Source organism: Mesoplodon densirostris, chromosome 7, assembly GCF_025265405.1.
Source record: "Mesoplodon densirostris isolate mMesDen1 chromosome 7, mMesDen1 primary haplotype, whole genome shotgun sequence".
Classification (NCBI taxonomy): domain Eukaryota; kingdom Metazoa; phylum Chordata; class Mammalia; order Artiodactyla; family Ziphiidae; genus Mesoplodon; species Mesoplodon densirostris.
The window spans coordinates 59591646-59604598 of record NC_082667.1 but is presented as its reverse complement, the minus strand read 5'-3'; the positions used below and the strand labels follow the sequence as shown (position 1 = coordinate 59604598).

General features: G+C 57.9%; 1 protein-coding gene across 2 annotated transcripts in view; it reads left to right on the top strand.

The window, feature by feature from the left end:
• The first annotated feature begins 5136 nt into the window (after positions 1–5136).
• ARHGEF17 (Rho guanine nucleotide exchange factor 17) overlaps positions 5137–12953 on the top strand; it is a 57620-nt gene continuing 49803 nt past the window's right edge. For both annotated transcript variants that reach the window (XM_060103051.1, XM_060103050.1), the window contains exon 1: positions 5137–8756. In XM_060103051.1, coding sequence (XP_059959034.1) covers positions 5562–8756 — 3195 coding nt within the window. In that variant the 5' untranslated portion in view covers positions 5137–5561. The remainder of the gene's footprint in view (positions 8757–12953) is intronic.

The following is a 12953-nucleotide window of genomic DNA, read 5'->3' as shown; positions in this document are numbered from 1 at the left end:
CCAGTTTTTCAGGCCTTTGTTACCCACAGCCAGAACTAATCCCTTTACTCAGTATGCCTACTGAGATGGCGGACCTCGGTGGAGGCCAGGCAGTGTCATGGACTGGAAGGGGGGACAAGATCCAGCCTGGTGTGGGGGGCTGAGGCCTCCACCTAAGGAGGAGCTAGGAGTCAACAGGGTCTGGAGACACCAGGAAGGCTTCTTAGGAGAGTGGCAACGCCTGGGGAGTGGTCATCCCACTTTTGGCTTGAAGCTGAGGGAGTGGATGGGCTTCCTGAGGGAGAGAGTAAGAAGAGAGGGCCTGGATAGAGTCCTGGGAACTCTAGCATCAGGGCCCTGGGAAGAAGGAGGAGCTGGAGAGGTAGAGGGTCAAAGCCTGGGGTTTCGGAATGATGGTGGCGTGATGGCACAGTGGAGGTAGGTGAGTCAAGGAGCAGCTGGAGGGGAGGAAGTGGAGATGCTGGGTGGGGAAGAAGAGAGAGAGGAAGATTCCAGAGGAGGCTAGGCCCAGGGAAGCTTCCAAGACAGCTTCCTGTCTAGCTTCCAAGACAGGGAACCCGTGAGTGTTGGCTGCTGGAGGTTGAGGACAGGGAGTCCGAGGGGTAGGGCCAAGATGGGGGAGCCAGAGAGTCAGGAACCAGGGTTTGTCTCAGGAGACTTCCATGCCAAGCAGGAAAGCCCAGGGGCACTGGATCTGTCCTAGCGAGGATGCTGCTGGGTCCTCCCTCCAGCTCAGACCCAGCCCTACCCTCAGAAAGAATCCAAGGGCTGGGGGTGCAGACAAGGAAACAGTTCATCCAGCAAACATTTATTGTGCACCTACTGTATGCTAAGCATCATGCTGAGCATTGGGTCCCTGCCCTCAGTGAGCTCCTAGTTTGATGGAGGATGGCAATAATGAAAAAAACACATAGATATCTGGATCATTACAACCAGGCAGGAGAGCTCAGAAGAACATAAAGAGGGCCAGGGGGCAAGGAAGGTGTCACTAAGGAGGCAGAAAGCTCCTGGAATGGTCAGGGACCAATAGAGGCTGAGGACCAGGGGAGCCTTGACCCAGCTTGAGGTGAAGAGAAGATTTCTTAGCTGAGGTCTTTGGGCCTCAGTGCAGAAGGGCTGTTTCTGACTCTGACTTTGAACAAGCCCCCTTCACTTCTCTGAGCCTCTGTTTCCTTACCTGTAAAATAATGTTAATACTACCAGCCCTCCCTATGCCCCCAGAGGTATGGAGCATGGAAAAGTTAGGGCATAATTTTCATAAAGTACAAAAGAGTATTATAACCCAAGAGAAGAATGGGCAGGAGACACAAACAGGCACTTCACAGAAAAGGAAACACATCATCAAAAAACATAGAAGAGGTATTCGACCCTAGCTTGACAATGCCTCTCCAACGTTGAACAACAGCATAGCTGTTGCTCCAGCACTTCTGCGCACGTGCATGTGAAGTCATGCACAACACTGAGCTGCACTGTTCACAAGCACGAACAGCTGGAACCACCCAAATGCCCATCCATGAGAGAGTGGATGAATACACTGTGCTATATTCACACACTGGAATGTTAACACACAGCCAGAATGCACTATACCGACATGCAAAGTGGATAAATCTTAGCAGTATATTAAGTACAAAGAAATCCCAAAAAATTATACACAGCAAGATGCCCTTTTTATAAAGTTTTAAATAACTAGAATGAAAATATATACTTTGAAGGAATACACAGATGCAATAAAACTATATAAAAAGGGGCTTCCCTGGTGGCTCAGTGGTTGAGAGTCCGCCTGCCGATGCAGGGGACACGGGTTCGTGCCCCGGTCCGCGAGGATCCCGCATGCCGCGGAGCAGCTGGGCCCATGAGCCATGGCCGCTGAGCCTGCGCGTCTGGAGCCTGTGCTCTGCAACAGGAGAGGCCGCAACAGTGAGAGGCCCGCGTACCGCAAAACAAAACAAAACAAAACAAAACAAAAAAAACTATATAAAAAGGAAAGCAAGGGAATGCTGAACACAGGAGGCGATGGTTATCATGGGTGGTGGAATAGCAGCAGGAGAATGAGTGGTGGGAGAAATATATAATGAGATATAGAACATTGTAAAGGCCCTAGTTGTTTTGTTTTTTGATAGGAATCAATTAAATAACTGGTAAGAATGTGTCATGAGCAAAAGGTTACAAATAATCCAATTCTGTGCACTTGAGGCCTAATTATACAGGAAAGGGGACAATCTCGGGTCAATTCTATTTGAATTTGGAATGGAATTAGGAGCCAGACTCCCCCTAAGACAGCTCCTGTCCAGAGCTCATTGCTTCTTGGAGTCCTCTTACTCCTCATCTTTCTCCCTCTTAAGTGCCTGAGGCCCATTATTGGCCTTGACTGTGACCATCACAATCTTCCTATCTTCATTTCCCCAAGGGATTCTACAGCCCTGATATTGCTGGGTTACCACAACTCACTGGGTAGATGGGGTATTATTGTTTTCATTCCCCTTTCACAGGTGAGGAGCCTGAGGCCCAAAGGAAAAGAGCAACATGCTGAGGGTCACCTGTCACATCTGTAAGGGTGCCTGCATTGGGCCCAGCTTAGTGTTGCTCTCCGTCCTGGCACCCAGTGCTTCCAGACCCCTTCTAGATGAATATTCTGAGGGTTAAAAACACCCAAGCCCTCTCTGTGCCTGGAAGATGACTTTGTCTCATCCTGAATCAGAAGGGGCTGGTGGGGGGAGCACTCGTGAAGTACTCTAAGCAGTCAAGCCAATCTCCGATTGCGTGAGCTTCTCATTGGGTGGAGGCCCAGCGTAGGTCCTTAAACACCCTCCCTCCCCACCAAGGGGATTCCTGGTCCAAAGGCCCCAACTAGCCCACCTCAAGGCCAAGCTGCAGGGTGCTGGGAGACTGTGACCTGAGTCTCTGCTCCTCTCCATCAGCTTCACCATCTGTGATTTGGGAATAAAAACCTCTATCCTCTATCCCAGAAGTGACATGAAGACAGAAAATGACCAGGTGTGACAGAGCTTGGAAAATTACAAATTTCAGATGGCAGGGGCCATCATTATTATTGGAAGAGAGCAGTGACTTCCAGGATGAGGGTCCCCCCCCACCATACCAAAACAACCTAGAAGAGACAAGAGTCTGATTTCAAATAGAGTCAGAGAGAGGCACCCTTGGGGAAACTTAAACCCACTCCATACTTTTCAGATGAGGCAGCTGAGGCCCAGGGAAGTGCTGGTATTTACCCAAGGTCACACAGCAAGGAAAGGGCAGACAGACAATAGGCCAGACAGAGCTCTCTTCCTTGTTATCAATTTCCCGTTGAAGAGTGAGCGATATGCTGGCCCCTTTGAGACAGAGAGGAGGTAAGGTTGAGTTGAGGGACTTATTGGAGGCTGCTCTCAACTCAAAAAGGAAGAGCTTTCTCCCTACAGTTATTTCCCACAACCCAAGGGAAGCAGCAAGCAGGGCCCTGGGGTTCTCGCTGAGTCCTCCGTGTCTCATGCGGTAGTCAGGCAATCCCTGAGTGTCTACCTTCCTGCCCTATGTCCAGCCCTGCCTGTTCATCTGGACCGGGGCCTCCTGCTCCCAGGGCCTCCTAGCTAATGGGGCCCAGCCACAGTCCTCTTGGGCTAAGGGTAACATGAGTGTCCGCTGTTCCTGGGGAGGCTGATCCCAGGCCCAGGGAGGAGGAGGATACTGCTGGGGGCTCATCAGGGATCTGGAACCAGCACAGGCTGTCTGGAGGAGCATGGTGTTTGAAGCTCCTGAAATCTGAATTCGAGTCATACCAGGAGCTGCCATTTCCTGACTTTGACACTGGTCAAAGTTCTTCTTGACCCACAGAGAAGGAGCAATAAGATCTACCTCCAAGGGTGGTGTGAAGCAGTAGAAGTCACCCACACCTTGCCTGACAGGAGGGCGGATGGGAGTCAGGTAGGAGTGTAGGTTTGGCAGTGGTAAATCCAGGGCGTTCCCGTCAAAGCGCCTTTTTTTGGGGGGGGGGGGCGGTACGCGGGCCTCTCACTGCTGTGGCCTCTCCCGTTGCGGAGCACAGGCTCCGGACGCGAAGGCTCCAGCCGCTCCGCGGCATGTGGGATCTTCCCAGACCGGGCACGAAACCCGAGTCCCCTGCATCGGCAGGCAGACTCCCAACCACTGCGCCACCAGGGAAGCCCCAAAGCGCCTTTTGTGTTTTAAGTCGAAGGAAGGGCAGTGCACTTTGCGAAGGGAATAGGTTTGAAACGGCTCCTGAAGGGACTAGTTAACGACTAGAAGGAAGTAAAGGAAGTGAAGTCTTCCCAACTCTCCGGGTTTGTTTGTTGTTTTTTTTTGTGGCGGGTGCAGCTTTAGTCATCCAAGGCTCCACGGGGGTGGGCGAATCCGGCCGGTAGACGGCGCTAGAGCCGCGTACCCCAGAGAGCTGGAGAAGGAGGGGGCGGGGTACAAGGCGCGCGACTGGAAACGTGGGGGCGTGGTCACAAAAGGGTGGGGGCCCCTGGAGCGGCTTGGGGAGGGTGGGGGGACAGTCAGCGCTGGACTGGCCGCAGAGGTGGGAGGGGCGGGGCGTTTGGGGGCGCCAGGGGCTGGACCCGGTCGCAGTTACAGCGGGATTCGCAGCGAAGGACCTGGTAGGAGGCGTGGCCTGGGCGGGGTGAAGGGGCAGGACAGGGAGCTGCAAGCGCCCGGGTTGGTCTGCGGTGCGCACCGCTCCCCCTGGAGGCGAGTCTCTCGGCTGGGAGAGTGTTTCTGTTTGTACCTGAGTGTCGGTGTTGTGTACGAGAGTTTGTGGGTCCGAGGTTGCCATGTTGGGGTCCCTTGGTCAGGAGGCGTTTCCGCCCGAATGCAGAGGGTGTGCCACCCCGACTGTACGCCTGCGGAGCCGACCACACTCAAGAGTGTGCGTGTTGCAGCGAGTGCTGGGGGGATGGGGGTCAGCTCTGCCCGCTGAGCTCCCGAGGGGCTCATCTGGAGGGTCGCTTCACTCAGCCTGTGCTCAAGCAGTCTTATTTCTCCTTCCGCTCCTCCCCGATTCCCTCCCCTCCCCCTCACTCCCGATTCCCAGACTAGAGCGCGCCCCCCTCTTTTGGGCGCGAGGCCCCGCCCCCCACCCCCTTTCCTCCGCCACAAAGTTTATTTGCAACAAAAGGGAGCGAGGAGCAGGCAGCCTAGAGGGAGGAAGCGGGAGCCGGAGCGGGAGCGCGAAGGGAGGCAGGCAGGCCGGCTGGCGGGCGGGCGCAGAGCCGAGGAACGGAGCGCTGGGATCCAGCCAGTACCGGGTCGGGCCGCGATGCTCCGGGTCGCACCGGGCGAGGCGGGGGCTGGGCCCGGGAGTCGACTCTGAGGCGGGAGGGGTCGCGCGGGATGGAGCCGATGCGGCCCGCGGGCGCAGAAACTTGAGCCGCAGCAGATAAACCCGTGCTCCGGTCCCTGCACCCTTTCCCCGCTAACCGCCTCGCACTGCGGCTGCAGGACCCAGGCCTTCGGACCCCGGCCGCTGCGCTCCTTTGGGGCGGGGGCGCAGGGGGGGTTGGCCGCGGCTCCCCGAGGCCAGCCCCCCCAGAGTGAGTGCCGCCACCATGGCGGACGGGGTGCCCCGGCCCCAGCTTTATCGCAGCGTCTCGTTCAAGCTGCTGGAGCGCTGGAGCGGCGGGCCACGGCCGAGGGAGGAGGCAACGGACGCCTCCGGGCTGCGGCGCCGCGCCTCGTGCCGGCCGGTCTCGGACGTCGCGGGCCAGCCCTCCCGGCGCGTGTCCAAGCTGGCGTCTGGGCCCCCGGCCGCCCCCGCGCAGCCGCGCCCGCTCCGTAGCCTCTCGCCGTCGGTGCGCCAGCTCTCCCGGCGCTTCGACGCGCAGCATCTGGACGACAACGCCACTGGGGCCCGAGACGGGGGCGTTTCCCCCGGGGCCGCGGAAGAAGCGGCGGAGGGAGCCGCGCGCGGGGCCTGGCCCAGCGTCACCGAGATGCGCAAGCTCTTCGGTGGCCCTGGATCCAGGCGGCCCAGTGCCGACTCTGAGGCTTTGGGGACGCCCAGCCCCGACGGTGCCGCGTGGGACCCCACGACCCGGGAACCCCGGCAGCCACCGACGCCTCCTCCTCGGACGTGCTTCCCCCTGGCGGGCCTGCGTTCGGCGCGGCCGCTGCCGGGCCCAGGGACCGAGGGGAGGAGGCGGCGGCAGCAGCAACAGGAGCGAGCGCAGCGTCCGGCGGATGGTTTACATTCTTGGCATAGCTTCTCCCAACCGCAGGCCTGGGCCCGGGCCTCCCGCTCCTCCTCCTCCTCCATCGTTTCCTCCTATCCTGTCAGCAGCAGTCGGACTGCCAGCTCCAGCGAGGAGGAAGAGGAGGGCCCGCCGCCGCCGCAGCCCGGGGCGCAGAGTCCGGCCTACCACGGCGGCCACTCCTCAGGTAGTGACGAGGACCAAGACGGTGAGGGCGGCCACTGCTGGGGAGGAAGGCCGGGGGCCAGGCCTAGAAGCTCCCTCTTGGATAAGGACTGTAGGCCCGACAGTTATGGGTTAAATCTGGGCAGCATGGACTCGGCCAGGGGAGCCAGGAGCCCCGATCCCCCAACATCTCCAAGAGTCCCTACCGAGGAAGGACCCCAGGAGTGGGGTGCTGGCTCTCCTCCTTGTGGACCAGGTCCCCAAGAAGGACTTCGGCCCTTGTCAGACACTGTGGGGGGAACTTTCCGCGTGGCCAAGGTGAGCTTTCCCACGTACCTGGCCAGCCCAGCAGGCTCCCGTGGTAGCAGCCGTTATTCCAGCACAGAGACTCTCAAAGATGAGGACCTGTGGGCTAGCCGGGGCTCTGGGAGCTGGGGCGTGTATCGCTCCCCTAGCTTTGGAGCTGGGGAAGGGCTTCTAAGGCCCCAGGCTCGAACCCGCACCAAGGGGCCTGTGGGCACCACGAGAGCGTTGAGGGATGGAGGATTGGAACTGGACAAGAGCCGGCAACGGAAGTCCTTGTCGAATCCAGATATTGCCTCAGAGACCCTGACACTACTCAGTTTCCTGCGTTCAGACCTTTCAGAGCTGAGAGTCCGAAAGCCTGGTGGGCGACATGAGGACCTTGGGAGCGGCCCTTTAGATGGCAGAGATTCACCATCAGCAGGTGGCTCTGTGGGGCAACTTGAGCCCATGCCCTCCCCAGCCCCAGCATCCTCTGGCACCCGCCCCACACTGAAGGAGTTGACGGCCACTCTTCGAAGGGCAAAGTCATTTACCTGCTCTGAGAAGCCCATGGCCCGCCGCCTACTCCGCACCAGTACCCTGAAGCCCAGCTCGTCTGAACTCCTGCTGGCAGGCCCAGGTGCCGAGGAGGACCCACTGCCCCTCGTCGTCCAGGATCAGTATGTTCAAGAGGCCCGTCAGGTTTTTGAGAAGATCCAGCGCATGGGTGCCCAGGAGGATGATGGAAGTGATGTCCTCCCTGGAAGTCCTGACTGGGTAGGAGACGTGATCCGAGGGCAGCGGTCCCAGGAAGAGCTCTCCGGCCCTGAGTCTAGTCTGACAGATGAGGGCATTGGGGCAGACCCTGAGCCTCCTGTTTCAGCATTTTGCAGCCTGGATACCGCAGGGGTGTGGCGACCCCTTTCCTCATCCTCAGCCCAGACCAACCACCATGGCCCTGGGGCTGAAGACAGTCTGGGAGGGTGGGCCCTGGTGTCCTCTGATACCCCTCCCACACCAGGTGCCCTCCGCCGGAGGCGCAAAGTCCCACCTTCAGGCCCTGGTGGGACTGAACTGAGCAATGGGGAGGCAGGTGAGGCCTACCGATCTCTGAGTGACCCAATTCCACAGCGCCACCGGGCTGCCACCTCTGAGGAGCCCTCTGGGTTCTCCGTGGATAGCAACCTCCTGGGCTCGCTGAGCCCCAAGACAGGGCTTCCGGCAGCCCCAGCTGTGGACGAGGGCTTGACCAGCGGCCACAGTGACTGGTCTGTGGGCAGTGAAGAGAGCAAGGGATACCAAGAGGTTATTCAGAGCATTGTTCAGGGCCCTGGTGCCTTAGGGTGTGTGGTGGATGACAGGGTTGCTGGCAAAGCCCCCAAGAAGAAATCTCTGAGTGACCCCAGCCGCCGTGGGGAGCTGGCTGGGCCTGGATTCGAGGGCCCTGGAGGGGAGCCCATCAGAGAGGTCGAGCCCATGCTGCCTCCGTCCAGCAGTGAGCCCATCCTCACAGAGCGGCGGGCAGAACCAGAAGAGCCCAGTCCTACCAGGGGCCGGGCACAGTCTGAGAGGGCCCTACCTGAGGCCCCGCCTGCTTCCTCCACTGCCCACCGTGACTTCCACCTTGACCCAAAACTGGCTGATGTTCTGTCCCCACGGCTCATCCGCCGTGGTTCCAAGAAGCGCCCAGCTCGGAGCAGTCATCAGGAGCTACCAAGAGAGGAGGGCAATCAGGACCAGGCTGGCAGCCTGTCTCGGGCCCGACCCTCCTCCAAACACGTTCGTCATGCCAGTGTGCCCTCCACCTTCACGCCTATCATGATGCCTGAGCCACCGACTTCCATTGGCCCCCCTGTGGCTGTACCAGAGCCCATGGGCTTCCCTGCCCAAGCCCACCCCACGTTGCAGGCACCATGTCTTGAGGATGTCACTAAGCAGTACGTGCTGACCCTCCACTCCAGTGAGGTCCCTGCCCCAGTGCCAGTGGATATGCCCTGCTTGACTCCGATTGCACCGCCCTCTGCCGAGGCCAAGCCCCCTGAGACAGTCCGGGCTCCAGAGGAGCCTGCTCCAGCCAGCAAGTGTTGCAGCAAGCCACAAGTGGTGAGTCTTTGTGGGGGGCCTTTGGGGTGGGGCCGAAGGAGGGCCAGGGACAATGACTTATGCAGGAGTCTCTGAGTGTGCTCATTGGGCAGGTGCCCAGGTCTGAGGGAGATTCTCTGGCTCTGGAAGTGCCCAGGCAGTTTTAAGAGTATTAATGACACAAGGCTCCTGTCTTCTCAGGCCCCAGAGGCTTCAGGCTTTGCTGGTACTAATGTCAGAGGTTCTTATCTGCTCTAAGGTATTCTGGGTGATAATTACAAAGGGTTCTAATCAGGTCCTTTAGATGTTTTTCAGGGACTGGTTTTAAAGATTCCTATCTGGTTTTTTGTTATCAATACATAAGGAGATGTGAGGGTGACGGAACTTTCTCAAGAGCCTTGCTGCCTTATTGGCCAAACCCCTTGTAGGATGTTTGGCTCAGGGGCCCACAGTTGACATGGGTTTGCCATTACTCATGTGGCTTTCTTGTGTCAGATCAAAATCTGGGTCTGAACCTGGGCCTGGGAGAATTGGAGAGGTACAAGGCATTACTTGATGGAGTAGTGGAGCGGGCTCCGTAAAGTACATTGGCAGCCCTGGCTATTCTATGTGACCCAACCTCCCCATCTGTAAAACCAGAGGGGTTGTGGACAAGGTGGTGCCTATATCTCCTTCCAGCTGTGCTGCACGGATTTGTGGGGAGTCCACGGGTTAGAACTGGGACACTCTTGGGCCTGAAATCTGCTAAAGCCTCCTCCAGTTAGAATGGGTACCTCCAAGGGAGAGCAGGGTCAGGGAGGAGCTGCTGAAGTTCAGCAGAGAGGGGCCTTGAGAGAGGTTGGGAGTGGTTCTGGCCCCCACAGGCAGGGCTGCCTCTCTGGTCCCCCATCCTGCCGGCTTGCATCTTCTCCCCACCCCAGCCCCTTCCTGGTGACTCTGAGATGCTTCCTCCTTCCCCTGTCAGACCCCAGGCCCCTGGGGGACTCGCTCTCGGGGAGAGGCTCTCGGCCTCCACTTCTTCCTTCTGTCTTCAGCTGTCCCTGGAGTTTGGGCTGTGGGTTCAGATGGGTTCTCAGCAGTGTGGTGCCGTGGCATCCCAGCTGGAAGCTAGATTTGAGGCTCTGGACTTTGGGCTTAGAGTGGAGATGGCCTGGGGTTATTTCAGCCATGGCCTGTGCTCCCACTGTGTTCCCTGCCAGAGTGAGGAGCCTGGAAACCCTAAACCCTGGACTACTTTGGTAACTGCCGGTTCTCAGTGCTCTCACGGCCCCTCTAAACTCTCTCTCTCTTTGTTTCTCTCTGCTGTCTCTAGTTCCCCGGTCCTGGCTCTGGTGTCTCTCACAGAGGCTGCAGAGTCAGTAGGCAGGGAGTGGGGAGAGGGGACATTTTGGACCTGTCCTTCTTTCTGAGAGCCTGGTAGGGCGGCTCAGGTGCCCCTAACTCCAGTGCCAGATGTCTTTGGAATGTGGGGGTGGGGGAGGGTGACAGCAGGGGCAGCTCCTGCCAGGGACCCCACCCCCAGGTGCTTTTCCCTTATAATTATCTCCTCTGGGAGAGAGCAGGGGTGAACCAAGGGACTCGGGGAGACGGGGGGGGAGGGGGACTGTTCCTAAGAAGAGGCATTGAGACCCAGAGAGGAGGTGGGAGTTCTTGCAGAATTGGCTCCTGGTCTACTCTCATCACATTGTCTCCCCGTCCCACGTGATCCTCAGGGATCACGTGGGACAGGGATCTCAGCCCCCCACCCCGGCTGCCCCTAGGGGGTGTGAGGTGGGACATACCTGCCCATAACACAGGTTTCTCCCTGCCCTCAATGGAGGCTCTCTCCAGCCTCCAAGCCTTTGCTCACTCCAGTCCTCCTATCTCTCCAGGCCCAGCTCGCTATCCCCTCTTACCCCTTAGGGGAGAGAACTGGTGAGTCTGTCATTGGAAGAACAGGGTTTGAGCCCTGGCTCCAGATCCTTGTGTGGCCTAGGAAGATCAGTCACGTCCCTGCTTTATGCCTCACCTTCCCCTTCTGTAAAATGGGATTAATGGTCTCTGCCTGGCAGGCTTGTGTACTGTGAGTGGGTGGTGTGATCATGTCCTCCCTGGGGGCAGGAGAGGGAAAAAAACAGGGTCCACTGCCTCAGCTGCTTCTCAGTGAGCAGCCTTGGCCCCTCCTCCCTGCCCCCTACTGATTTCTGAGCACAGGGCTGGGCATTCTGGGCCTCAGTATAACCTGGTGGACTTCAGTCAATTCAGAAGAGATTCACCATCCCCTAATTCCCCACCCACTCATAAAGCCTGGAAGTTCTTCCTTCTGCTAGCCTGAATCCCTCCTGCTGTCCCTTTCTTTCTGGCTCCAGGAGGATGGGGAGCAGCTGTCCAGTCCTCCTTCTGGCCTTCATGGAGGAGACAATGTTCCCTTGTTTCAGGCCCAGGGCTCCAGTCACGCTCCCTGGCCTGTGGGTGGAGATGGTGTGGTGTGAGCTCCAGAATAAGAAGGGAAGAGTCTGTCATGCTTTGCTGATGAGGCAGAAACCAGTGTGAGCCCAGCCAGGGGGCTGGCAGGAAAGGCCCCGGGGACAGAGGGGGTCCCTGACCCACCCCTGGGCTGCAGGAAGTCCCTCAGAGTCAGGTCTCTCCCACCCCAAAACCTGTATTTGCCCTCTGTGTGGTGCTGCCTCTCTGTTGGGAGCAGGAAGCCTGGTTCCAGACCTGGCTTAGCCTCTGACTTGCCCTGAGACCTGGACAGAGTCATCTTGGGCCTCGGTTTTCCCATCTGTACAGTGGGTGGTCTTTGCCTGGTCATCACTGAAGCTCTGTAGTAGAGACTCAGCCTGCAGCGTGGTCAAGGAAACAGGAGGAGTCGGTGTGGCCGGAAGGGAGAGAAAGGCAGCTCTCTGCATCAGCTGTAAGAACCTAGGAGCCCAGGGAATGAGGGTAACTCATGTTCGCTTTCCATGAACGGATGTGCTAGGGGGAGGAGGCCCAGCTGTGGAGCCTCCCGGCCCTGCTCCCTCCCACAGCCCTTGTCATTTCCACTTAGGCCCACGGTGGCCTAGATGATCAGCGACTCTTCATCCCAAGTCTCATGATCTAACCTTCTGCCCTCAGGTACCTGATACCCGTGTGACAGAAGTGACAACTCCAGTCCAGAAATAGGAAGTGACTTATGTCTCCGAATCAGATGGATGGACTCGGAGAACTTTAGCATATTGAAATAGCCGTAAGAGTGGCTAACATTTATTAAGTGCTTACTATATGCCAGACACTCTGAATGTTTCATTCTTCAAAAATGAAAGCTGTGAGAATCTCACAAGGCTGAATTCTTAGAACTGCAGACTCAGATTCCCACTGAATCCTAGAATGTCATTGTCTTAGAGACGAAGAGGCCCAAAGGGTCCCTGTTTCTTGGTGGAATTGGCCTACCGTCTGAGTAATGGGGCAGGGTCAGGGGGTATGGGGGGCATCACCTGCACACCCCTGTCTGAACACTTTCACGGTAGTTATTTAATTCACTGGAGCCCATGTTTGCGGTGGGAAGAACTTCAAGACTCAGAAAGGAGAATGCCGACTTTAAGGTCCCATAGTATGGCAGGGCACAGCGAGGTCCATGCACCACCCTGAACTTGCCCCCACCCCCTGCCCCCAGCAGACATGGCTCCCATCCCCAGCTTGCCCAGCCAGCTCCCTGCCTTGCAGAGGAGCGCCAGGCTGCAGCTCTTTGTCACCTTTCTTCACTGTGTCTCCTTGGCAGGGAACCCACAGGGGTGGGGATTCTCTCCTTTCCCTCCGTGGCTCTTTGCTCTGATTTTTCCATGGAAACTGGGGAGAGGAGGCGATCAGGACATTTGGAATTCTGAGTGGTACCAAATATCTATAATTAAATGTCTTGTCACGCAGCAGGAGGAGGGCGGGAGGGGGAGGACAGGCACAGGGCTGCCCCTTTCCTCTGTTTATTCCCTGCCCCCACCCACTCCTTCCTAAGCGCCCTGGGCTACTGGGGGATTGCGGCCCAGGAATGGGTCGTCCTCCCCTCACCACAGGGCAGAGTTGGGGGATGGGCCAGAGTTGAGTCTGACGTTTTCCAGCCCCACATTTCCAGGACCAGCTGGGTTTGGGAGGCTGGGAGGCTCCCAGTGTAGGAACTTGCCCCTCCTGCTTCCTTCCCGCCCATCTGTGATCTTTCAGGCTGCACATGCTGCCCCACAGTGGGGTGGAGGCATCCCCAGG